This window comes from Macaca fascicularis, chromosome 6, assembly GCF_037993035.2.
Source record: "Macaca fascicularis isolate 582-1 chromosome 6, T2T-MFA8v1.1".
NCBI classification, from domain to species: Eukaryota; Metazoa; Chordata; class Mammalia; order Primates; family Cercopithecidae; genus Macaca; species Macaca fascicularis.
The window spans coordinates 183,161,416-183,186,804 of NC_088380.1; the positions used below are offsets into that span (position 1 = coordinate 183,161,416).

Sequence of the window (25,389 nt, forward strand, 5' to 3'; positions counted from 1 at the left end):
CAACTCAGGGGGAAGGGGTGAGAAAGGGGCGGAAAGACTACAAATTGGGTTCAGTGTATACTGCTTGGGTGGTAGGTACACCAAAACCTCACAAATCATCACCAAAGAACTTACTTGTATAATCAAATACCACCTATTCCCCAAAAACCTATGAAACTAAAAAGAAATTTTAATAAAAATTTTTAAAAACCTAAATTAGCCAGTCTCTTGATTTTAATTTTTTTGCTGTTAGACTATGATATGATGAATCCTCTTGCATAGTCATTAAAATACGACTTTTTTCTCTGCATTTTATGGTTAAAAAAGGAAAAAAATGTTTGTAGGATTTGTAGGACAAGTGGACAAGTTCCTTGCAGTGGAATTTTGAGGATAAAGAGTAACATGTCTTTTTTATTTTAATATATACCACTATTGTGGACATTATGTCATTCCTTCTGAGATCCTAGTGTCTGAATTTCAGAATACTAGGAGTGTACAGAACTCCCACCTTCAGAGATACAATCTACTTCTGTGTAAAGAAGCAGAAATGGCAGATGCTCACTTTCCCAGGCTCCATTGCACCTAGTGCTAAGATGTGGGACCTAGGTTCTACCAGAAGCTGGTGACGGGAAGAAGCAGGGCCCAGGTGAACTCCAATTTAGTGAAGATGGCAGCAGCAGTGTCAATTATATGCAGCAGTAGTAAAGTTCTTTGTTTTTTTCTTTCCTTTTTTTTTTTCAGATGGAGTCTTGCTGTGTCACTCAGGCTGGAGTGCAGTAGCACAACCTCAACTCACTGCAACCTCCACCTCCTGAGTTCAAGTGATTCTCCTGCCTCAGCTTCCTGAGTAGCTGGGATTACAGGTGCACACCACCATGCCTGGCTAATTTTTGTATTTTTAGTAGAGACGGGGTTTCATCATATCAGCCAGGCTGGTCTCAAGTGATCCGCCCACCTCAGCTTCCTAAAGTGCTGGGATTACAGGCACAAGCCACCACGCCCGACTGCTTTTTCTATTTCAAATGAAGTTATGAATAATCTTATCTGTTACTTTTTAAAATCCCATTGGAATTTTGTTTGTAATTATTAAGCTTATAGATCAATTTGGGTAGAACAAATGCTTTTTAAAATTTAGATTTTTGTTATAAAAGGTGTATGATGGCTGGGTGGCTCATGCCTGTAATCCCAGCCAGCACTTGGGAAGGCCGAGGTGGGCAGATCACTTGAGGCTGGGAGTTTGAGACCAGCCTGGCCAACATGACAAAACCCCATCTCTACTAAAAATACAAAAAGTAGCCAGGTGTAGTGGCACACACCTGTAATCCCAGCTACTCTGGAGGCTGAGGCAGGAGAATCACTTGAACCCGGGAGGCAGAAGTTGCAGTGGGCTGAGATCATGCCACTGCACTCCAGCCTGGGTGACAGAGCAAAACATAAAAGGAAAAAAAAAAAAAGGTTTATGAATAAGTAATTTAAGTAGACCTATATTCAATAAAGAAATAGAATCAGTAATTATCAGTAACCTTCCACAACAGAAAGTACCAGGCCCAGATGGGTTGGCGAGTGAATTCCAACAAATATTTAAGGAATAAATGATATAAATTCTCAACAATCTTTCACAGAATAGAAGCAGAGGGACTACTCTGTAACTAACTCTGTGAGACCAACATTACACTAATACCAAAACAAGACAAATTATAAGAGAAAACTACAGACCAATATCTTTTATGAACACAGATGCAAAAATCCTCAATAAAATATTAGCAAATCAAATCCAACAATGTTCAAAAAGAATTATACATCGTGACCAAGTAGGATTTCTCCCAGGTATGCAAAGTCAATTCATCATTTAAATCCATTAATGCAATTCACCCCACATCAGTAGGCTAAAGAAGAGAAATCACATGATCCCTTCAATAGATGCCAAAAAAGGATTTAACACCCATTCATGATAAAAAAAAAAAAAAAAACAACAACAACAACCTTCCAGCACACTAGGAATATAGGAATACAGGGGAACTTCAGAAAGAACATCTACAAAAACCTGCCACTAACATCATACCTAACGGTGAAAAACTTGAAGCATTCCTACTAAGATCAGGGATAAGGCAAGGATGTCTCCTCACTACTCCTTTTCAGCATTGTACTGGAGGTCCTAGCTAATGCGACAAGAAAACAGAAGAAAAGAAAGATACAGGGCCGGGCATGGTAGATCACGCCTGTAATCTGAGCACTTTGGGAGGCCAAGGCAGGCAGATTACTTGAGGCCAGGAATTCGAGACCATCCTGGCCAACGTGGTGAAACCTTGTCTCTACTAAAAATATACAAATCAGCCAGGCATGGTGGTGAGCACCTGTAGTCCTAGCTACTTGGGAGGCTGAGGCAGAAGAATCACTTGAACCCAGGAAGCAGAGGTTGCAATGAGCTGAGATTGCACCACTGCGCCCCAGCCTGGGTGACAGAGTGAGACTCTGTCTCAAAAAAAAAACAAAAGATATGTGGATTGGGAAGAAAGAAAATTGTATTTGTTCACTGAAGACATGATTTTTCTATGTAGAAAATCTCAAAGAATCTAGAAAAAACCTCTTGGAACTAACAAGCAATTATAGTGAGTTTGCAGAGCACAGGGTTAACATACAAAAAAGTCAGTTGCTTTCCTATATACCAACAATGAAAAAGTGGAATTTGAAATGAAAAATACATTACCATTTACATTAGCACTCTCAAAAATTGAACAAATAGACATAAATATAACAAAATATCTACAAGATCTTTATAAGGAAAACTACAAAACTGTGATGACAGGTATCAAAGAAGAACTACATAAATGGAGAAATATGTTAGTGAATAGGAAAACTCAGTGTCATCAAGATGTCAATTCTTCCTGATTTAATTGGTAGATTCAATGCAATCCCAATCAAAATCCCAGCAATTTGTTCTGTGAACATCAACAAACTGATTGTAAAGTTTATATGGAGGGACAAAAGATTCAGAACAGCTGTCTTAGTTCATTTTGCATTGCTGTAAGGGAATACCTGAGGCTGAGTCATTTATAAAGAAAAGAGGTTTGTTTGACTCATAATTCTGCAGGCTGAGCAAGAAGCATGGCACCAGCATCTGCTTCTGGTGAGGACCTCAGGAAGCTTCCAACCATGGCAGAGGCTAATGGGGAGCAGGTATGTCTCATGGTGAGAGAAGGAGGAAGAGAAAAAAGAACAATCATATTTTGAAGAAACTATGAGTGAGAACTGGCTCAATCCCTTGAGGATGGCCATGACATTTATGAGGGATCCGTCCCCATAATTCCACCAGGTCCTCCCTCCAACATTGGGGATCAAATTTAACCTGACACTTGGAGGGGCCAAATATCCAAACTGTATTATTCTTTCCCTGGCCCCCTAAATGTCATATCTTTCTCACATTGCAAAATAGAATCATCCTTTCCCAATAGTTTCCAAAGTCTTAACTCATTTCACTATCAATTAAAAAATGCAAAATCTCCTCTGAGACTGAAGGCTAATTTCTTACAGCTGTGAACCTGTAAGATGAAAAGCAAGTTATTGAATTCTAAGATACAATGGTTATACAGGCATAGGGTAAACATTCCCATTCCAGAAGGAAAAAAACGGCCAAAAGAAAGGAGTAATAGGCCTCATGCAAGTCCAGAATTCAGCAGGGCAGACATTAAATCTTAAAGCTCCAAAATAATCTCCCTTAACTCCATGTCCTGCATCCTGGGCACACTGGTGCAAGGGGTGGGCTCCTAAGGCCTTGGGCAGCCTCACCCCTTGGTTTTACTGGGGCACAGCCCATATGGCTACTCTCACAGGTGGGAGTTGTGCCTTTGGCTTTTCCAGGCTGAAAGTACAACCTGCTGGTGGCTCTACCACTCTGGGCTCTGGAGGGCAGCAGCCTTGTTCTACTAAGGAGTACCCCAGTGGGGATTCTGTAGGGGCTCAAACTCCACATCTCCCCTTGGCACTCCCCTGGTAGAGTCTCTCTGCGGGGGCTCTGCCCCTGTGGCAGGCTTCTGCCTGGGCATGCAGACTTTCTGATATATCTTCTGAAATCTAGGTGGAAACTGCCAGAATGCACTCTCGCATTCTGTGTGTCTACAGACTTAACACCACATAGAAGCTGTCAGGGCCTCTGATTGGCAGCCTGAGCCATGCCTGGGGCCTGAACAGCCTGAATTTGGATTGGGCTCCTGAAAGCATTCTGTCCTTCTAGGTCTCTAGGCCTTTTCCCCATTGTCTTGCTAATTTCTTTTGCAAGTGGTTGCTCTTCGGCCCCTTTAAATTTCTCTCCTAAAAATGCTTGTTCCTTCCCTACCACAGGACTGGGTTGTAAATTTTTCAAACTTTTACACTCTGCTTTCCTTTTAATTTTAAGTTGAAACCTTAGATCAGCCCTTTGCTCCCACATTTGATTGTGGACTGTGAGATTTAGAACAAAGCAATGATACTTGCTTTTACCGCTCCTATTCAGATGGTGCTGGAAGTCTCAAATGGTGCAATTAGTTAAGAAAAGGAAATAGGCCAGGCATGGTGGCTCATGCCTGTAATCCCAGCACTTTGGGAGGCCAAGGAGGGAAGATTGCTTGGGCCCAGAAGTTCAAGACCAGCCTGAGCAACATAGGGAGATACCATTTCTACAAAAAAAGTAAAATAGGAAAGGGGAATAAAAGGCATACAGATTGGAAAAAAGAAATGAAACTGTCCCTATTTCCAGATAACATGATTGTCTATGCAGAAGATCTCAAGGAGTATACCCACCCCCAACAACAACAACAACACAGCCCTCCTAGGACCTAATTGAGTGAGTTTAACAAGGTCACTGGATACAAATTCAACACAAGCCTTGACCAGGAATTTTTTCCTTCAGGAGTATAGCCAACTTAGAAGGACTCTCCACTGAAAAACAAACAAACAGGATTCTGACTGAAACTAATTTTTCCTGCTAGCCAAGCTGGCAAGAATTAACAAAAGTCTCCAAAGAGTAAAATTAACCAAAAACTGTGAGAAGAAACTAGAGTGATAGGCAGCAAATCCTATTATCAATACCGTAAGTGGGTGATAAGCTTTGGGTCAGTCGTTTGCTGGTATAGGTGAATCTGACACTTCCAATTTATTAAGTCCAAAGCCCCAAAAGAAAAGTGTTCTGGTTTCTGAGCTTTCTTTGTTTTGCTCTAAAATGTGAATAATGTTCACTTCACAATGTCTGAAAATAGGGTTAATTAGGAGGCCTGATGGAATTGTTTCCTAGTTTCACTCTGCAGATGCCAAATAATGGGACGCCTTAGTAATCTGTGTTTCTCCTCCCTCTGGTAATCCAACTGTTAAAATTAGAAAGATAATTTGTTATCTGTGAAAGTTTAATTGGAGCAATATGTGATGGAAATGCAAATTACTTAATTAGGAGTTAGGGAGAGTATGAGAGAATAATGAAAAATTAACAAATATTATTAGATTAAATTTATTTATTAATCATGTGTTGGATCCAAGTACCTTATAGCTAACAAGGATACAGGATACAAAAAGAGGTTATTCTCAAATGGGGAAGAAGATAATTAAGTATCCTGCAAAATGCCTCATGATATGTGCTAAAGTAACATTAGTATGTACAGTGTGCTATGAAACTATCAAAGAGGGGAGCAACTGACTTCTCCAAAGTTTGAAGAGCAATGCAGTTGGATTCTATTTCCAATCTGTGAAACTCCCTCACCATACCTGTTAAAGTACTCTCTGAGGGCCCAGTGAAAAATCAGGCAGATACCAGAGAGGAATCTATTCATATAAGATAGCTGCATAGGGTGATACCTGTGACTTTGTGGCTTTTTTAACTGATTGCATTCCCCAATCATTTGCAGTTTGGGTGGCAGAAAGCTGAGATTTTATGGACTTGAAATGTTAGGGGACAGAGGTCAAGGCTGGCAAAGCAAGAAATTACAGAAGAATCCTTGCAAACAAGAAAAATCGTGAGAAGGGTGAACCACAAAATTTTAGTATAAGGACTGCTCAGGTGCTTGGCTGACAGCCAAATTATGTAGGCACAACAGAGGACCCCTCTGCCTCAAGAGGCCAGGTTAAAACAACAGCAGCTGGAAACCATAAGAATAAAGATATCAGTACCTATATTGTACAAGGGAGACAAAGTTTGCAGTTCAAATCTAGGCAGGTTAAGTATTAATATCTACTAGAACAACAACAAAAATCCCACAGCAATTCTTAGAAGAACACAGTTAAACCCAGTGTCTAGGCATGCAAAGAAACAGAAGTGTGAATCGTACTCAAGGAGGGGGAAAGGGCAGTCAATAGAAACTGACTCTGAGTGAGCCTAGTTGTTGGATTTAACAGAAACTTCAAAGCAGTTATTGTAAATGTGTTCAATGAGATAAAATATGACATCAATGAGTGGGTAGAAAATCTCAACCAAGAAATGGAAACTATAAAAATGGAAATTTGAGAGTTGAAAAATACAGTAACTGAAAATTTTTTAAAATCTAAATAGCTTCAACAGTAGATTAGAAAACAAAGCAGATTGGCAAAAGAAGCCATGAAGTTCAAGCTAGATCAATAGAAATCACCCAGTTTCAAGAAACAGGGGAGAAAAAGCCGGAATAAAGTTGAAAAGAGGTAGGTAGGGCACTATCAAACAATCCATTATAGGTATAATTAGAGTCTTAGAAGGAACGGCAGCAGTAGATTATAGAAAATGTTTTAAAGAAATAATGACTGGAATTTTCTCACATTTTATGGGAAAAAATTAACTTACCCAAGAAGTATAGCAGACTGAAAGCAAGATAATCACAATGAAAACCACTTACCGACTATCCAGAGAAAAATGGTATATTGTACATAGGGAACAACAGTGCAATTAACACCTCACTTCCTTTTTTTTTTTTTTTTTTTTTTGAGACGGAGTCTCGCTCTGTCGCCCAGGCTGGAGTGCAGTGGCCAGATCTCAGCTCACTGCAAGCTCCGCCTCCCGGGTTCACGCCATTCTCCTGCCTCAGCCTCCCGAGTAGCTGGGACTACAGGCGCCTGCCACCTCGCCTGGCTAGTTTTTTTGTATTTGTAGTAGAGACGGGGTTTCACCATGTTAGCCAGGATGGTCTCGATCTCCTGACCTCGTGATCCGCCCGTCTCAGCCTCCCAAAGTGCTGGGATTACAGGCTTGAGCCACCGCACCCGGCCAACACCTCACTTCTTATCAGAAACTGTGAAGGTCAAAAGACATTGGACCAACATATTCAAATGATGGAAAAAAGAAAGCTTTCAGTCAAGAATTCTGCATCTGGCGAAATTATCCTTCAAATATAAGGGGAAAATAAAGACATTTTTGGATAAACAGAGATGAGAGAATTTTTCACTAGTAGACTTGCACTATAAGACATTTTGACTGAAGGGAAATGACACCTAAATGGATATTTGGATCTACACAAAGGAATGAAGAGTACATGAAATTGTAAACGTGTGTAAAACAAAAATAATGATTTTTTGTTATGTCTTAATATCTTTTTACAATGTATACAGATAATACACAGGATAACCTCCCAATCTCAACCTCCCAGGTTCAAGCAATCCTCTTGACTCAACCCCTCAAGTAGCTGGGACTACAGGCACGCACCACCATGCCCAGCTAATTTTTTTTGTAGCAATGGGGTTTCACCATGTTGCCAAGGCTGATCTCCAACTCCTGAGCTCAAGCAATCTGTCTGCCTTGGCCTCCCAAAGTGCTAAGACTACAAGCCTGAGCCACCATGCTGTGCCAAGTAATTCAGTACATTTTCTAAAATTTTCTAAAGTACACTGGAATAAATTGAATTTATACACTGTAGTCCCAAGAGCAACCATTAAAAATATGAAAAGAGATATACATAGAAAACCAATAGAGGAATTAAAATGGAATGCCAAAAATTATGTGACTAGCATAAAGGGAGGTAGGAAAAGAGGGACAGAGAAACAAGTAATGGATAGAAGAAATAGGAAAGAGACGGTATGATCGTAGATTTAAAACTGAACATGTAAATAAGTGTAAATAGACCAAAATTCTAAACAAAAGGCAGAGATTGTCAGACTGGACCAAAAAAAAGCAAAAACCAAGTATGTGCTAACTGTATGAGATGTACTGTCTATATGAGAGACATTCTACGTATAAAGATGCAAATACACTGAGAGTAAAAGGATAGAAAGAAATATACCATGCAAATAGTATGCACTAGAAATTTGTAGTAACTCTGTTCTTACCAGAAAAACAAGACATCAATACAAGGAAGATTTTTGGAGACTATGAGGAATCTTTCATAATGATAAAAGAGTTAATACATTAGGAAGTTATGAGAATTACATGTGTATATGCACCTAATAAATATAGTTTCAAAATACGTGAAGCAAACAACTGAACTAAGAGGGAAAACAGTCAAAGTTAGAACTGTAGTTGGACACTTTTCACTCTGTAACTGATAATACAACTGGATCTCCCCCCACCAAAGTAAACAAATCAAAGATCTGAAAAACACTATTAGCTACCATGACCTGATTGATATTTATAGAACTGTAACTAACAAATACAGAATACACTTTTTCTCCCTAAGTACACAAGGAAGATTCACCAGGGTAGGCCATGTGTTAGGACATAAGTCTCAGTGTATTTCAAAAGATTAAAATCTTACAGAGTATGTTTTCTGACCATAATGGAAGTAAATTTGAACCAGATGATAATAAAATGAGTACATATTAAAAATTGTGTCCTTCAGAAAAATTCACATACTTTTTGAAATTGTGGGATGAAGCCAAAGTAGTCATTACAGTGAAATTTTTAGTTTTAAATGTTAATGTTAGAAAAGAAAAAAGTCTAAACCTAAGCTTCCATTTAAGAAGCTGGAGAAAGAACAAATTAAATCTAAAGTAGAGTGCCGGGCACGGTGGCTCACGCCTGTAATCCCAGCACTTTGGGAGGCCGAGGCGGGCGGATCACAAGGTCAGGAGATCGAGACCACGGTGAAACCCCGTCTCTACTAAAAATACAAAAAATTAGCCGGGCGCGGTTGTGGGCGCCTGTAGTCCCAGCTACTCGGGAGGCTGAGGCAGGAGAATGGCGTGAACCCGGGAGGCGGAGCTTGCAGTGAGCCGAGATCGCGCCACTGCACTCCAGCCTGGGCGACAGAGCGAGACTCCGTCTCAAAATAAATAAATAAATAAATAAATAAATAAATAAATAAATCTAAAGTAGAAAGAAGGAAATAATAAAGATAACAGAAATAGATGAAATAGGAAACAGATTAAAAAGATCAATAAATGTCTAGCTAGATTTATCAGGGATTTAAAAAATGTTACCAATATTGGGAATAAAAATAGGAATTGGGAATAAATCTATAGAGTATAGAATTATAAAGTTGATAAGGGAATATTATGAACAATTTTATGCCAATAAATTTGATATTTTAAATGAAATGGACACATTTCTGGAAAAACACAAGTCATAAAACTAACACAAGAAGGCAGATAAAATATTGATAGCCCTATGTCTACTAAAGAAATTGAATTTGTAATTTTAATTTGTACCTTTCCTGAAAAGCAAATTTCAGGTGCAAAGAGCTTCACTGGTGAATTTCACCAAATATTTAAGAAAGACATAGTACCATTCAAACACAACTTAAATAGAAGGGGTGGGACTGTTTCTCAAGTTATTTTATGAATTCAGTTTTACTCTGATAACAAAAACAGAAAAAGAAATTACAAAAAAAGAAAATTACAAATAAAAATCCCACATAAACATGCAAATTTATTTTTCTTAGAGACAAGGCCTTACTCTATTGCCCAGGCCAGAGTGCAGCCTTGACCTTCTAGGTTTAAGCAGTCCTCCCTTCTAAGCTTCCCAAGTAGCTGGGATCACAGGCATGCACCACCCCGCCCAGCTAGTTTATTTATTTTTTTTTTTTTTGTAGAGATGAGGTCTTGCTTTGTTGCCCAGGCTGGTCTTGAACTCCTGAGCTCAAGAGATCTTCCCACCTAGGCCTTCCAAAGTGCTGGGATTACAGGCATGCGCCACTGTGCCCAGGATAAATATGCAAAAATTATTAACAGAATATCAATTCACTGAAGCCCATCAATATAGGAAAAGAACAATACATCATAACCAAGAGAAGATTTCCCAGGATTGCAAGGTTAATTTAACACTAGAAAATCAATCAATATAAATTCTGATATTAGTAGAACAAAAAATCATCATCATCTTAACAGATGCCGAAGAAGCATTTGACAAAATTAAAAGCTATTCCAAATTTAAATTCTGAGTAAACTAGGAAAAGAAAGGAACTTCCTTAAAGGCATCTGTGAAAACCCCACAGCTGGAATTATACTTAATGATGGAAGTCTGAAATTCTTTCTTCTAAGTTCAAGAATAAGCAGGGGAGGCAGAACAAGATGGCCGAATAGAACCCTCCAGCAGTTTCCCCCCAGCAAGAACACCAACTTGAACAACTATCCATGCAAGAAAACACTCTCATAAGAACTAAAACACAGGTGAGCAATCACAGTACCTGGTTTTAACATATTAAGGAAAGAGGCACTGAAGAGGTTAGGAAAGGTAGTCTTTAATTGCCTATACCACCCCTCCTCCATCCTCCAGCAGTGCAGTATGATGTGGAGAGAGAATCTATGTGCTTGGGAAAGGGAAAGTGAAGTGATTGTGGGAGTTTGCATTGGAACTCACTGCAGCTCTGTCACAGCAGAAAACTACACACGGCAGAATTTGGCTGGTGCCCACAGCAGGAGCATTTAGAACACACATAGCCAGAGGCAAATCGTCCATCCTAGCAGTCGGAACTTGAGTTCCAGCTAGCCCCACCACCATGGGCTAAGGTGCTCTGGTGTGCTAAATAAATTTGAAAGGCAGTCTAGGCCACAAGGACTGCAATTCCTGCACGAGACCTGGTGCTGTGTTAGGCTCAGAACCAGGGGATTTGGGGTCCACACAATACAGTGAGACACCAGCTGGGGCAGCCAAGGGAAAGCTTATGTCACCGCTTCCCCAACTTCAGGCAGCACAGCTCACAGCACCAGGAGGAGAGGGAAGAGGAAAAAGGGGCCAGGCATGGTGGCTCACGCCTGTAATCCCAGCACTTTGGGAGGCCAAGGTGGGCAGATCACCTGAGGTCAGGAGATCGAGACCAGCCTGGCCAACATGGCGAAACCCTGTCTCTACTAAAAATACAAAAATCAGCCAGTCATGGTGGCAGGCACCTGTAATCTAAGCTACTCAGGAGGCTGAGGCCTGAGAATCGTTTGAACCCTGGAGGCGGAGGTTGCAGTGAGCCAAGATCGCACCACTGTGCTCCAGCCTGGGTGACAGAGCAAGGCTCTGTCGCAAAAAAAAAAAAGAGGTGTATGAGTAGATAATTTAAGTAGACCTATATCCAATAAAGAAATTGAATCAATAATTATTAATAACCTTCCAGAACTGGACAGCATTCTGTTAAGTGAAATAAGTTAGGCACAGAAAGACAAATTTTGCATGTCCTCACTGTTTGTGGGAGGTAAAAATTAGGCTTATGGCGATAGTGAGTAGAATGATGGTTACCAGAGGCTAGGAAGGGGAGTAGGGGGTTGGGAGAGAATGGATGGTTATTGGGTACAAAAATATTGTTAGATACAATGAATAAGATCTAGTATTTGATAGCACAACAAGGTGACTACAGTAAGCAATATTTTATTATACATTTCAGAATGACTGAGGGAGTATAATTGGAATGTTCTTGACAAAGAAATGAATTCTTGAGGTGATGGATACTCATTTGCCGTGATGTGATTGTTACACATTATATAATGTCTCAAAATATTTCTGTCTCAAAATGTCTCAGGTACCCCATAAATATATATAATATACAATTATTATATATATTATATATATATATGTATCTACTATGTACTTATAAAAAGAAAAAGAAAAAGAAAAAGCAATGGCCAGGCACAGTGGCTCACGCTGGTCATCCCACCACTTTGGGAGACCAAGGCAAGAGGATTCCTTGAGCCCAGGAGTTCAAGACCAGTCTGTAGTGACATCACGTCTCTATGAAAAAAAAAAAAAGCTGGGCTTGGAGGTACGCACCTGCAGTCCCTGCTACACAGGAGGCTGAGGTCATAGGATCATGCCACTGCACTCCAGCCTGTGTGACATAGCAAGACCCCATCTCAAAAAGCAAAAAGCAAGAATGTCTGTTCTTGGCACTTCTATTCAGAATTATACTGAATGCCTTAGCAATTGTAATAAGGCAAAAAATATATATATACAAATTGGAAAGGAAGTAAGACTTATTTGCAGACAACACATATATAGAAATGTATATAGAAATCCTAGGTTCCAAGATGGCCAAATAGGAACAACTCCAGTCTACAGCCCCCAGCGTAAGCAATGCAAAAGACAGGTGATTTCTGCATTTCCAACTGAGGTACTGGGTTCATCTCACTGGGGCTTGTCGGACAGTGGGTGCAGGACAGTAGGTGCAGCCCACTGAGCGAGAGCCAAAGCAGGGCGAGGCATCGCCTCACCCAGCAAGCACAAGGTGTCAGGGAATTCCATTTCCTAGCCAAGGGAAGCTGTGACAGATGGCACCTGGAAAATCGGGTCACTCCCACCCTAATACTGTGCTTTTCCAACGGTCTTAGCAAACGGCACACCAGGAGATTATATCCCGCGCCTGGCTCGGAGGGTCCCACGCCCATGGAGCCTCACTCATTGCTAGCACAGCAGTCTGAGATCAAACTGCAAGGTGGCAGCAAGTCTGGGGAGGAGCGCCGGCCATTGCTGAGGCTTGAGTAGGTAAACAAATCAGCCAGGAAACTTGAACTGGGTGGAACCCACCGCAGCTCAAGGAGGCCTGCCTGCCTCTGTAGACTGTACCTCTGAGGGCAGGGCATAGCTGAACAAAAGGTAGCAAAAACTTCTGCAGATTTAAATGTCCCTGTCTGACAACTTTGAAGAGAGTAGTGGTTCTCCCAGAACCGAGTTTGAGATCTGAGAATGGACAGACTGCCTCCTCAAGTGGGTCCCTGACCCCCGAGTAGCCTAACAGTGAGGCACCTCTCAGTAGGGGCCGACTGACACCTCACACAACCAGGTGCCCCTCTGAGATGAAGCTTCCAGAGGAATGATCAGGCAGCAACATTTGCTATTCTGCAATATTTGCTGTTCTGCAACCTCTGCTGGTGATACCTAGACAAACAGGGTGTGGGGTGGACCTCCAGCAAACTCCAACAGACCTGCAGCTAAGGGTCCTGACTGTTAGAAGGAAAACTAACAAACAGGACATCCACATCAAAACCCCATCTGTACGTTACCATCATCAAAGACCAAAGGTAGATAAAACCACAAAGATGGGGAAAAACCAGAGCAGAGAAGCTGAAAATTCTAAAAATCAGAGCGCCTCTTCTCCTCCAAAGGAATGCAGCTCCTTGCCAGCAACAGAACAAAGCTGGACGGAGAATGACTTTGATGAGTTGACAGAAGAAGACTTAAGACGATCAAACTTCTCCAAGCTAAAGGAGGATGTTCGAACCCATCGCAAAGAAGCTAAAAACCATGAAAAAAGATTGGATGAATGGCTAACTAGAATAACCAGTGTGGAGAAGTCCTTAAATGACCAGATGGAGCTGTAAACCATGGCACAAGAACTACGTGACGCATGCACAAGCTTCAGTAGCCGATTTGATCAACTGGAAGAAAGGTTATCAGTGATTGAAGATCAAATGAATGAAATGAAGCAAGAAGAGAAGTTTAGAGAAAAAAAGAGTTAAACAAAGCCTCCAAGAAATATGGGACTATGTGAAAAGACCAAATCTACGTCTGATTGGTGTACCTGAAAGTGATGGGGAGAATGGAACCAAGTTGGAAAACACTCTTCAGGGTATTATCCAGGAGAACTTCCCCAACCTAGCAAGGCAGGCCAACATTCAAATTCAGGAAATACAGAGAATGCCACAAAGATACTCCTCGAGAAGAGCAATTCCAAGACACATAATTGTCAGATTTACCAAAGTTGAAATGAAGGAAAAAATGTTAAGGGCAGCCAGAGAGAAAGGTTGGGTTACCCACAAAGGGAAGCCCATCAAACTAACAGCAGATCTCTCAGCAGAAACTCTACAAGGCAGAAGAGAGTGGGGGCCAATATTTGACATTCTTAAAGAAAAGAATTTTCAACCCAGAATTTCATATCCAGCCAAACTAAGCTTCATAAGTGAAGGAGAAATAAAATCTTTTACAGACAAGCAAATGCTGGGAGATTTTGTCACCACCAGGCCTGCCTTACAAGAGCTCCTGAAGGAAGCATTAAACATGGAAAGGAGCAACTGGTACCAGCCACTGCAAAAGCATGCCAAATTGTAAAGACCATCGAGGCTAGGAAGAAACTGCATCAACTAACGAGCAAAATAACCAGCTAACGTCATAATGACAGGATCAAATTCACACATAACAATATTAACCTTAAATGTAAATGGGCTAAATGCACCAGTTAAAAGACACAGACTGGCAAATTGGATAAAGAGTCAAGACCGATCAGTGTGCTGTATTCAGGAGACCCATCTCACGTGCAGAGACACACATAGGCTCAAAATAAAGGGATAGAGGAAGATCTACCAAGCAAATGGAAAGCAAAAGAAAAGCAGGGATTGCAATCCTAGTCTCTGATAAAACAGACTTTGAACCAACAAAGATCAAAAGAGACAAAGAAGGCCATTACATAATGGTAAAGGGATCAATTCAACAAGAAGAGCTAACTATCCTAAATATATATGCACCCAATACAGGAGCACCCAGATTCATAAAGCAAGTCCTTAGAGACCTACAAAGAGACTTAGACTCCCACACAATAATAAGGGGAGACTTAAACACCCCATTGTCAACATTAGACAGATCAACGAGACAGAAAGTTAACATGAATATCCAGGAATTGAACTCAACTCTGCACCAAGCGGACCTAATAGACGTCCACAGAACTCTCCACCCCAAATCAACAGAATATACATTCTTCTCAGCACCACATCGCACTTATTCCAAAATTGACCACATAGTTGAAAGTAAAGCACTTCTCAGCAAATATAAAAGAACAGAAAATATAATAAACTGTCTCTCAGACCACAGTGCAATCAAACTGGAACTCAGGATTAAGAAACTCACTCAAAACCACTCAACTACATGGAAACCAAACAACCTGCTCCTGAATGAGCAGGTTACATACCCTACTGGGTACCTAACGAAATGAAGGCAGAAATAAAGATGTTCTTTGAAACCAATGAGAACAAAGACACAACATACCAGAATCTCTGGGACACATTTAAAGCAGTGTGTAGAGGGAAATTTATAGCACTAAATGCCCACAAGAGAAAGCAGGAAAGATCTAAAATTGACACCCTAACATCACAATTAAAAGAACTGGAGAAGCAAGAACAACACATTCAAAAGGTAGCAGAAGGCAAGAAATAACTAAGATCAGAGCAGAACTGAAGGAGATAGAGACACAAAAAACCCTTCAAAAAAATCAATGAATCCAGGAGCTGATTTTTTTAAAAGATCAACAAAATTATAGACTGCTAGCAAGAATAATAAAGAAGAAAAGAGAGAAGATTCAAATAGACGCAATAAAAAATGATAAAGGGGTTATCACCTCTGATCCCACAGAAATGCAAACTACCATCAGAGAATACTCTAAGCACCTCTATGCAAATAAACTAGAAAATCTAGAAGAAATGGATAAATTCCTGGACACATACACCCTTCTAAGACTAAACCAGGAAGAAGTTGAATCCCTGAATAGACCAATAACAGGGTCTGAAATTGAGACAATAATTAATAGCCTACCAGCCAAAAAAGTCCAGGACCAGATGGATTCACAGCCAAATTCTACCATAGGTACAAGGAGGAGCTGGTACCATTCCTTCTGAAACTATTCCAATCAATAGAAAAAGAGGGAATCCTCCCTAACTCATTTTATGAGGCCAGCATCTTCCTGATACCAAAGCTTGGCAGAGACACAACAAAAAAAGAGAATTTTAGACCAATATCCCTGATGAACATCGATGCAAAAATCCTCAATAAAATACTGGCAAACTGAATCCAGCAGCACATCAAAAAGCTTATCCACCATGATCAAGTGGGTTTCATCCCTGGGATGCAAGGCTTGTTCAACATACGCAGATCAATAAATGTAATCCATCATATAAACAGAACCAAAGACAGAAACCACATGATTATTTCAATAGATGCAGAAAAGGCCTTCGACAAAATTCAACAGCCCTTCATGCTAAAAACTCACAATAAATTAGGTATTGATGAACGTATCTAGAGCTATTTATGACAAACCCACAGCTAATATCATACTGAATGGGCAAAAACGGGAAGCATTCCCTTTGAAAACTGGCAGAAGACAGGGATGCCCTCTCTCACCACTCCTATTCAACGTAGTGTTGGAAGTTCTGGCCAGGACAATCAGGAGAAAGAAATAGAGGAAGTCAAATTGTCCCTATTTGCAGATGACATGATTGTATATTTAGAAAACCCCATCATCTCAGCCCAAAATCTCCTTAAGCTGATAAGCAACTTCAGCAAAGTCTCAGCATACAAAATCAATGTGAAAAAAATCACAGGCATTCCTATACACCAATAACAGACAAACAGAGAGCCAAATCATGAATGAACTCTCATTCACAGTTGCTTCAAAGAGAATAAAATACCTAGGAATCCAACTTACAAGGGATGTGAAGGACCTCTTCAGGGAGAACTACAAATCACTGCTCAATGAAATAAAAGATGACACAAGCAAATGGAAGCACATTCCATGCCCATGGATACGAAGAATCAATTGTGAAAATGGCCATACTGCCCAAGGTAATTTATAGATTCAATGCCATCCCCATTAAGCTACCAATGACTTTCTTCACAGAATTGAAAAAAACTAAAGTTCATACGGAACCAAAAAAGAACCTGCATTGCCAAGACAATCCTAGGCAAAAAGAACAAAGCTGGAGGCATCACACTACCTGACTTCAAACTATACTACAAGGCTACAGTAACCAAAACAGCATGGTACTGGTACCAAAACAGAGATATAGACCAATGGAACAGAACAGAGCCCTCAGAAATAATACCACACATCTACAGCCATCTGATCTTTGACAAACCTGACCAAAACAAGAAATGGGAAAAAAGGATTCCCTATTTATTAAATGGTGCTGGGGAAACTGGCTAGCCATATGTAGAAAGCTGAAACTGGATCCTTTCCTTACATCTTATACAAAAATTAACTCAAGATGGGTTAAAGACTTAAATATTAGACCTAAAACCATAAAAACCCTGGAAGAAAACCTAGGCAATACCATTCAGGACATAGGCACGGGCAAAGACTTCATATCTAAAACACCAAAAGCAATGGCAACAGAAGCCAAAATTGACAAATGGGATCTAATTAAACTAAAGAGCTTCTGCACATCAAAAGAAACTGCCATCAGAGTGAACAGGCAACCTACAGAATGGGAGAACATTTTTGCAATCTACTCATCTAACAAAGGGCTAATATCCAGAATCTACAAAGAATTTAAACAAATTTACAAGAAAAAATCAAACAACCCCATCAAAAAGCAGGTGAAGGATATGAACAGACACTTCTCAAAAGAAGACATTTATGCAGCCAACAGACACATGAAAAAATGCTCATCATCACTGGCTATCAAACGCAAATCAAAATCACAATGAGACACCATCTCACACCAGTCAGAATGGCTATCATTAAAAAGTCAGGAAACAACAGGTGCTGGAGAGGATGTGGAGAAATGGGAACACTTTTACACTGTTGGTGGGACTGTAAACTAGTTCAACCATTGTGGAAGACAGCGTGGTGATTCCTCAAGGATCTAGAACTAGAAATACCATTTGACCCAGCCATCCTATTACTGGGTATATACTCAAAGAATTATAAATCATGCTGTTATAAAGACAATGCACACGTATGTTTACTGTGGCACTTCGCAATAGCAAAGACTTGGAACCAACCCAAATGTCCATCAGTGATAGACTGGATTAAGAAAATGTGGCACATACACACCATGGAATACAATGCAGCCGTGAAAAAGGATGAGTTCATGTCCTTTGTAGGGACATGGATGAAGCTGGAAACCATCATTCTCAGCAAACCAAACGCCACATGTTCTCCCTCATAGGTGGGAATTGAAAAATGAGAACACTTGGACACAAGAAGGGGAACATCACACACCAGGGCCTGTTGTGGGGTGGGGAGATGGGGGAGGGATAGCATTAGGAGATATACCATACCTAATGTAAATGATGAGTTAATGGGTGCAGCACACCAGCATGGCACATGTATACATATGTAACAAACCTGCACGTTGTGCACATGTATACTAGAACTTATAATAAAAAAAGTAAAAAATAAAAATAAAAGTAAAATGTAAGCAAACACTTAGAAAAATAAAATAAATTGAAAGAATAAAAAAGGAAAAAAAAAAAAGAAATCCTAAGGAATAGATAAAAAAAGTTTACTCAAACTAGTATGTGAACTTAGCAAGGTTGCAGAATACAGTATTGATATATGCAAATCAAGTATATTTATAGTAATGCATAATTGGAAAATGAAGTAAAAATACATTTCTATTTTCAATATCATTAAATTCTTGAGGATAAAGAGAGAGGTTTGCATGGGTTCAGTGGAGACATGGTAGAGGAAGGGGTTAGTTTAACCTGGGAGGAGAAGTCATCTGAAAGGATTTCACACATAATGGTATCTGTGCTGTGTCTTGAAAGACAAAAAACTCCAAACAATCAAAGGGATAATAGTCATTCTAGGTAAAAGGACAAAGGCAGGCCGGGCGCGGTGGCTCAAGCCTGTAATCCCAGCACTTTGGGAGGCGAAGACGGGTGGATCATGAGGTCAGGAGATCGAGACCATCCTGGCTAACACAGTGAAACCCCTTCTCTACTAAAAAATACAAAAAACTGGTGGGCGCCTGTAGTCCCAGCTACTCGGGAGGCTGAGGCGGGAGAATGGCGTAAACCCGAGAGGCGGAACTTGCAGTGAGCTGAGATCCGGCCACTGCACTCCAGCCTGGGCGACAGAGCGAGACTCCATCTCAAAAAAAAAAGGACAAAAGCAAACATTCCTAGGCCCTAGGTAATCTACCGTACCTAGCCAGTGATGGGTTTTAAATAGTCCAGGCACAGTGTCTCATGCCTGTAATCCCAGCGCTTTGGGAGGCCAAAGCGGGCAGATCACCTGAGGTCAGGAGTTCGAGACCAGCCTGGCCAACATGGTGAAACCCCATCTCTACTAAAAATACAAAAATTAGTCTGGTGTGTTGGCATACACCTGTAATCCCAGCTACTTGGGGGGCTGAGGCAGGAGAATCGCTTGAACCCGGGAGGCAGAGTTTGCAGTGAGCCAAGATTGCACCACTGCTCAGCCTAGGCTGACAGAGCGAGACTCCATCTCAAGAAAAAATTAAATTAAATAAATAAATAAATGGGAGAGACCTGGTGATGTTGCATTTTAGCAGTTGGCTATGGGAGAGGAGTTGAGTTCGGACCTTTGATGGCCTTTCAGCTATTTATGTTCAGTTCTACTAGCCATTGCAAGCCAAGCCACTGAAGGTGGTGATACCATATGGCTGCTTCCTAAGAATGAGGCATTAGGTTTCACCAAGCAATCCCTATTCCAGGATGAGGGAATCCCTATTCCAGGATGCCAGCTTCTCACTTGACCTACCCAGAATTCTGTATTCTGCTTTGGTGCTGTTGACAATGGTGACCATCTATTAAGAGAAATAGCATGGTAGCTGTTGGAGCAGCAATAGTATTGCTAGCCTCAGGGCCCTAAAGTACCAATGGTGATAGTATCCAAGTAAGTGAGAAGACACCTGGAAGATAGAGCAATAGTTTTCTAGGCTTATGGTACAGGGGTTGATTACAATACCTCTGTACTGTATCATTAGGCTTTGTGAATAGCCTGATCAATTTGCCAAGGAATGGAAGTAGATATCCGAAGTTTTCATTAATTTACTTACTTAGAGTTCAGACTTACACTATTGGTGTTATTACTCTTGTTATATTATCTTTCATATCTGTTTCTAGGCTGATTACATATTGAATCAAGTTGTACATTCCTAGGCCCTCACAGGGAAAGAAGTAGACAGATCTGTGTTTGAATGTCTGTCTCTGCTACTTAGCTGTATAATCTTAAGGTAGATAACCCCTCTGAACTCTAGTTTCCCCATCTGTATGATGGATTGATAATGCCTACCTTATCAGGTCGTTGTGAAAATTAAAGAGATGTGAAAATACTCAACATGTTCTTAGCACATAGGTTCTCTTACATTTGTTTCACTTCTTATTTAGCTTTTGTTGTAGGTTATCCTGTGTATTTGACCTTCCAAACAAAGGTTGCTTTTTGCTTTGTGACTCAAGGTTGGAATATCTCCTACTACTCCCCTGTCCTCCTTGGACCAGAAAAAAAAAAATCCCACTATGATCCTAGTCATGTGCCTGTGGCATTTGGAGAATTTAAGAAGGTATAGAAATTGACAGCTTTAGCAATACTATTGCTTATGTTATACAAGATGTGTAACTTATCAGTGAGGTGAAATGGTAAAGTAATGCTTATCCTTAAAAGCTAAGACTTAAGTCATCTCAGATAAAGCTAATACTGCCATCTTGACCTCTTCTCTTCATACAATCCTTCAACAGGACTTCATTGACTTAACTAGAGAGACCAGACCAAGGACAAAAGATCGCAATGGACTGTGTGTGATTGACCTGACAGGAGCTGAGGGAGAAAATAGACCTATTGCCACTCTTGACTTAACTTTAGAACCTGTCACTCCTTCCCAGAAGGAGCCAACCAGTCTTCAGACATGTGCCCGCCTCTCTGGCAAAGAGGCGATGGAAGGGCAGGTGGACAGAAGCTCTCAGCCTACAGCACGGAGAATCATTAACAGTGATCCTGTAGATTTGGACCTAGTGGAAGAAAACACCTTTGTCGGTCCCCCACCCGCTACATCCATCAGTGGAAGCTCTGTTTATCCAACAGAGCCTAATTGTAGCTCAGCCACATTCACAGGTAACCTCAGCTTCTTGGCAGGCCTACAGCTGTCTTCAGATGTTAGCTCCCTCTCCCCAACAAGCAATAATAGTAGCAGCAGCAGCAGCAGCAGCAGCAATCAAAAAGCACCCTTGCCATGCCCACAGCAAGATGTGCCTCGCCCACCACAAGCCTTGCCATGTGCCCTCCAAGCTTTGCCGTGCCCACTGAGAGCCTCACCATGTCCACCACGAGCCTCCTCATGCCCACCACGAGCTTTGTCATGCCCATCACAAACCATGCAGTGCCAACTATCAGCTCTAACTCACCCACCTCAAGAAGTGCCATGCCCTGGGCAGAATATCCCAAGCCCACCTCAAGACTCATTATGGCATCCTCAACACTCACCAAGCCCACCTCAAGACTCTCTGGGCCTACCTCAAGATGTACCAGGCCCACCTCAAAACATATTACATCCACAAGATGTGGCATACGTGCAAGACATGCCACAGTCACCAGGAGATGTACCACGGTCACCCGGAAACATGCCACCATCACCAGATGTGCCACAGTCATCAGGAGACATGCTAGGGTCACCAGAAGATGTGCCACAGTCATCAAGTGATGCTTCACCGTCACCAGATGTACCACCGTCACCAGGGGGCATGCCACACTTACCGGGAGATGTGTTACATTCACCTGGAGACAGGCCACACTCATCAGGGGATGTGACACACTCACCTAGAGACATCCCTCACTTACCAGGAGACAGGCCTGACTCTACCCAGAATGGTGTACAGAACCGTGACATGCCTATGGATATCTCAGCTCCGTCTTCTCCAAGCTGCTCTCCCAGCCCACTGTCTGAAACTCCCTTGGAGAAAGTTCCTTGGCTCTCTGTCATGGAAACCCCAGCCAGAAAAGAAATATCACTGTCAGAGCCTGCCAAACTCAGGTCGGCCCATGTACAAGCACGAACACCACAAGGTGGGTTGTACAACAGACCATGCCTGCATAGACTGAAGTACTTCTTACGACCTCCGGTTCATCACCTCTTCTTTCAGACACTAATACCGGATAAAGACACAAGAGAGGTGAGCTAACATCTTCCCCTAGGGATTGGGTGTCCTTTCCCTAGGCCTAGGAGAAGGTCAGTGTGACTTGGAGTCCGTGCATGAGAGGACAGGTCAAATTAATGAAATTTCATTCGTAAATGAAATTTCTTACCTGTCTTCCACTTGTGAAGACCCATTCAGTGTAGAGGCCCAGATCTGGGTTCAAATTTTAGCCCCACACTTAAAAACTGTCACTTTTTTCTTTTTTTCTTTTTTTTTTTTGAGATGAAGTCTCACTCTGTCTCCCAGGCTAGAGTGCAGTGGCACAATCTTGGCTCACTGCAACCTCCACCTCCCAAGTTCAAGAGATTCTCCTACCTCAGCCTCCCTAGTAGCTGGGACTACAGGCGCATGCTGTCACACCCGGCTAATTTTTTGTATTTTTAGTAGAGACAGGGTTTCATCGTGTTAGCCAGGATGGTCTCGATCTCCTGACCTCATGATCCACCCACCTCAGCCTCCCAAAGTGCGGGGATTACAGGCATGAGCCACTGCGGCTGGCAGGGCACTTTACCTTCTTGAGCCTTAGCTTTCCTATCTGTAAAACGGAAGTAATAACATACCTCACGGGGTCATACATGTAAAGTGTCAGGGTTTTGGGCTCATCGTAGGCCTTATGTAAATTCTTGTCTTCTAGCTGGATGTGGTGGCAGGCACCTATAATCCCAGCTACTCAGGAGGCTGAGGCAGGAGAATCACTTGAATCTGGGAGGTGGAGGTTGCAGTGAGCTGAGACTGTACCACTGCACTCCAGCCTTGGCCACAGAGCAAGACTCTGTCTCAAAAAAATAAATAAATTTTTATCTTCAACTCCTATGCTTTCCCTTCCTGATGCCCTTATTATAGCTTCCATATCACAGACATAATAATACTCTATCACTTAAGGGCCTCCAAAATTATTACTTGCTGACTTTGGGGGAGGAAACTCAATTTTAAGACATGAGTGGGAATGCTACTTTCCATTGGTCATCATTGATTTATGAGAAGGAAACTAGATGTGTCAGGGAAAATAACTGTGGCTAAGTTCCACAGTATGAAGTGTTTTTTAGTTACGTACATCCCATCCCCATATTAAGAAAACCAGCTTGAAATAGTTCATTGTCAAAAGGTATGCTCTCCTCATTCAAGCAGAGATCCAGGTAGGCAGGAGCCAAGGATTCATACTGATTTGACCTTGGGGAATGATTTTTTTTTCTCTTTTTTAAAATTATTACATCTTCTAATATGTTTTATGTCTTCTCCTTCTGAATGCCTCTGCCTGATCATTCTTTTTTTCTTCTTTTTTTTTTTTTTTTTTTTTTTTGAGATGGAGTCTCACCCTGTCACCCAGGCTGGAGTACAGTGGTACAATCTCAGCTTACTACAACCTCCGCCTCCCAGGTTCAAGCGATTATTCTCCTGCCACAGCCTCCCACGTAGCTGGGATTACAGGCACCCGCCACCACTGCCGGCTAATTTTCTGTACTCTTAGTAGAGACAGGGTTTCACCATGTTGGCCAGGCTGGTCTTGAGCTCCTGACCTCAAGTGATCCAGCCACCTCGGCCTCTGAAAGTTCTGGGATTACAGACGTGAGCCACTGCGCCCGGCCCAGACAGCATTTATTATTGTGAATAATTTGATGTATTTCCTTCCCAGTTGCCTTTTTATACATAGGCATTTTACTTATTTTAATAATTGGGATTTTTAATATATACACTTACTATTTTTGTTGTTTATGGGGAGTAGGGGTTGAGAGGATGGCTCTGAAGTTTATGCCACCTGTGTTTGAAACCAGCTTCTGCCATTTGTTGTATGACAAATGCTTACCCTCCAAATCTCAGTTTCTTTATTTATAAAATAGGAATAATAATAGTATGTATTTCCTAAGATTATTGTAAGAACTGGTTGTGGATCAATTAAGTCTTCAGTGCTGGGTATGGTGGCTCATGCCTGTAACCCAAGCATCTTGGGAGGCCATGGTAGGTAGATTGCTTGAGCCCAGGAGTTTGAGACCAGCCTGGACAACATGGTGAAACCCCCTCTATAAAAAATTGAAAAATTAGCTGAACATGGTGGTACACACCTGTGTCCTAGCTACTCTGGAGGCTGAGGCAGGAGAATGGTGTGAATCCGGGAGGCGGAACTTGCAGTGAGCCCAGATCGCGCCACTGCGTTCCAGCCTGGGCGACAGAGTGAGATTCCATCTCAAATAAATAAATAAATAAAATAAAATAATTGTTTAAGGCCGGACACGATGGCTCACACCTGTAATCCCAGCACTTTGGGAAGCCAAGACAGGCTTGATTGCTTGAGCTCACAAGTTGGAGACCAGCCTGCGCAACATGGCAAAACTGTCTCTACTAAAAATACAAAGAAAATTAGCCGAGCGTGGTGGCATACACCTATAGTCCCAGCTACTCAGGAGGCTGAGGTGGGAGAACGGCTTGATCCTGGGAGGCAGAGGTTGCAGTGAGCCATGATCATGCCACTGTACTCCAGCCTGGGTGACAGAGCAAGACTATCTCAAAAAAAAAAAAAAAAAAAAAATAAGCGTTCAGGCCGGGCGCGGTGGCTCAAGCCTGTAATCCCAGCACTTTGGGAGGCCAAGAAGGGCGGATCACAAGGTCAGGAGATCGAGACCATCCTGGCTGACACGGTGAAACCCCGTCTCTACTAAAAAATACAAAAAACTAGCCGGGCGAGGTGGCGGGCGCCTGTAGTCCCAGCTACTCGGGAGGCTGAGGCAGGAGAATGGCATAAACCCGGGAGGCGGAGCTTGCAGTGAGCTGAGATCCGGCCACTGCACCCCAGCCTGGGCGACAGAGCGAGACTCTGTCTCAAAAAAAAAAAAAAAAATACAAAAAACTAGCCGGGCGAGGTGGAGGCCCCTGTAGTCCCAGCTACTCGGGAGACTGAGGCAGGAGAATGGCGGGAACCCGGGAGGCGGAGCTTGCAGTGAGCCGAGGTCGCGCCACTGCACTCCAGCCTGGACGACACAGCGAGACTCTGTCTCCAAAAAAAAAAAAAAAAAAAAGTTCAAAATTTATTGTTATTAAATCCTCATATCAATCAAACTTTAAAATTGTTTAATTTTAATTATAAAAGTAATAAGTGTGTATTATGGACAAGTTGAAAAATATGGAAGAGCACATACAGAAAAAATCACCTCTAATTCTACCACCCACATAATAGAAAATCACTTTTCACATATTCTGTCACAGTCTTTATATAC

At 41.7% G+C, this 25,389-nt stretch overlaps 1 protein-coding gene across 15 annotated transcripts in view; it reads left to right on the forward strand.

Moving 5' to 3' along the window:
- Positions 1-25,389, forward strand: part of SIMC1 (SUMO interacting motifs containing 1) — a 91,147-nt gene that overhangs the window by 22,022 nt on the left and 43,736 nt on the right. For 13 of the 15 annotated variants that reach the window (XR_012414371.1, XR_012414372.1, XR_012414375.1 and 10 more), the window contains exon 2: positions 20,729-22,156. The exons of the other annotated variants lie outside the window; for them this stretch is intronic. Coding sequence is in view for 2 of the 13 variants with exons in the window: in XM_005558578.5 (XP_005558635.3) it covers positions 20,729-22,156 (1,428 nt within the window). In the remaining 11 variants the exon portion in view is untranslated. The remainder of the gene's footprint in view (positions 1-20,728; positions 22,157-25,389) is intronic. 15 annotated transcript variants of the gene reach the window in all.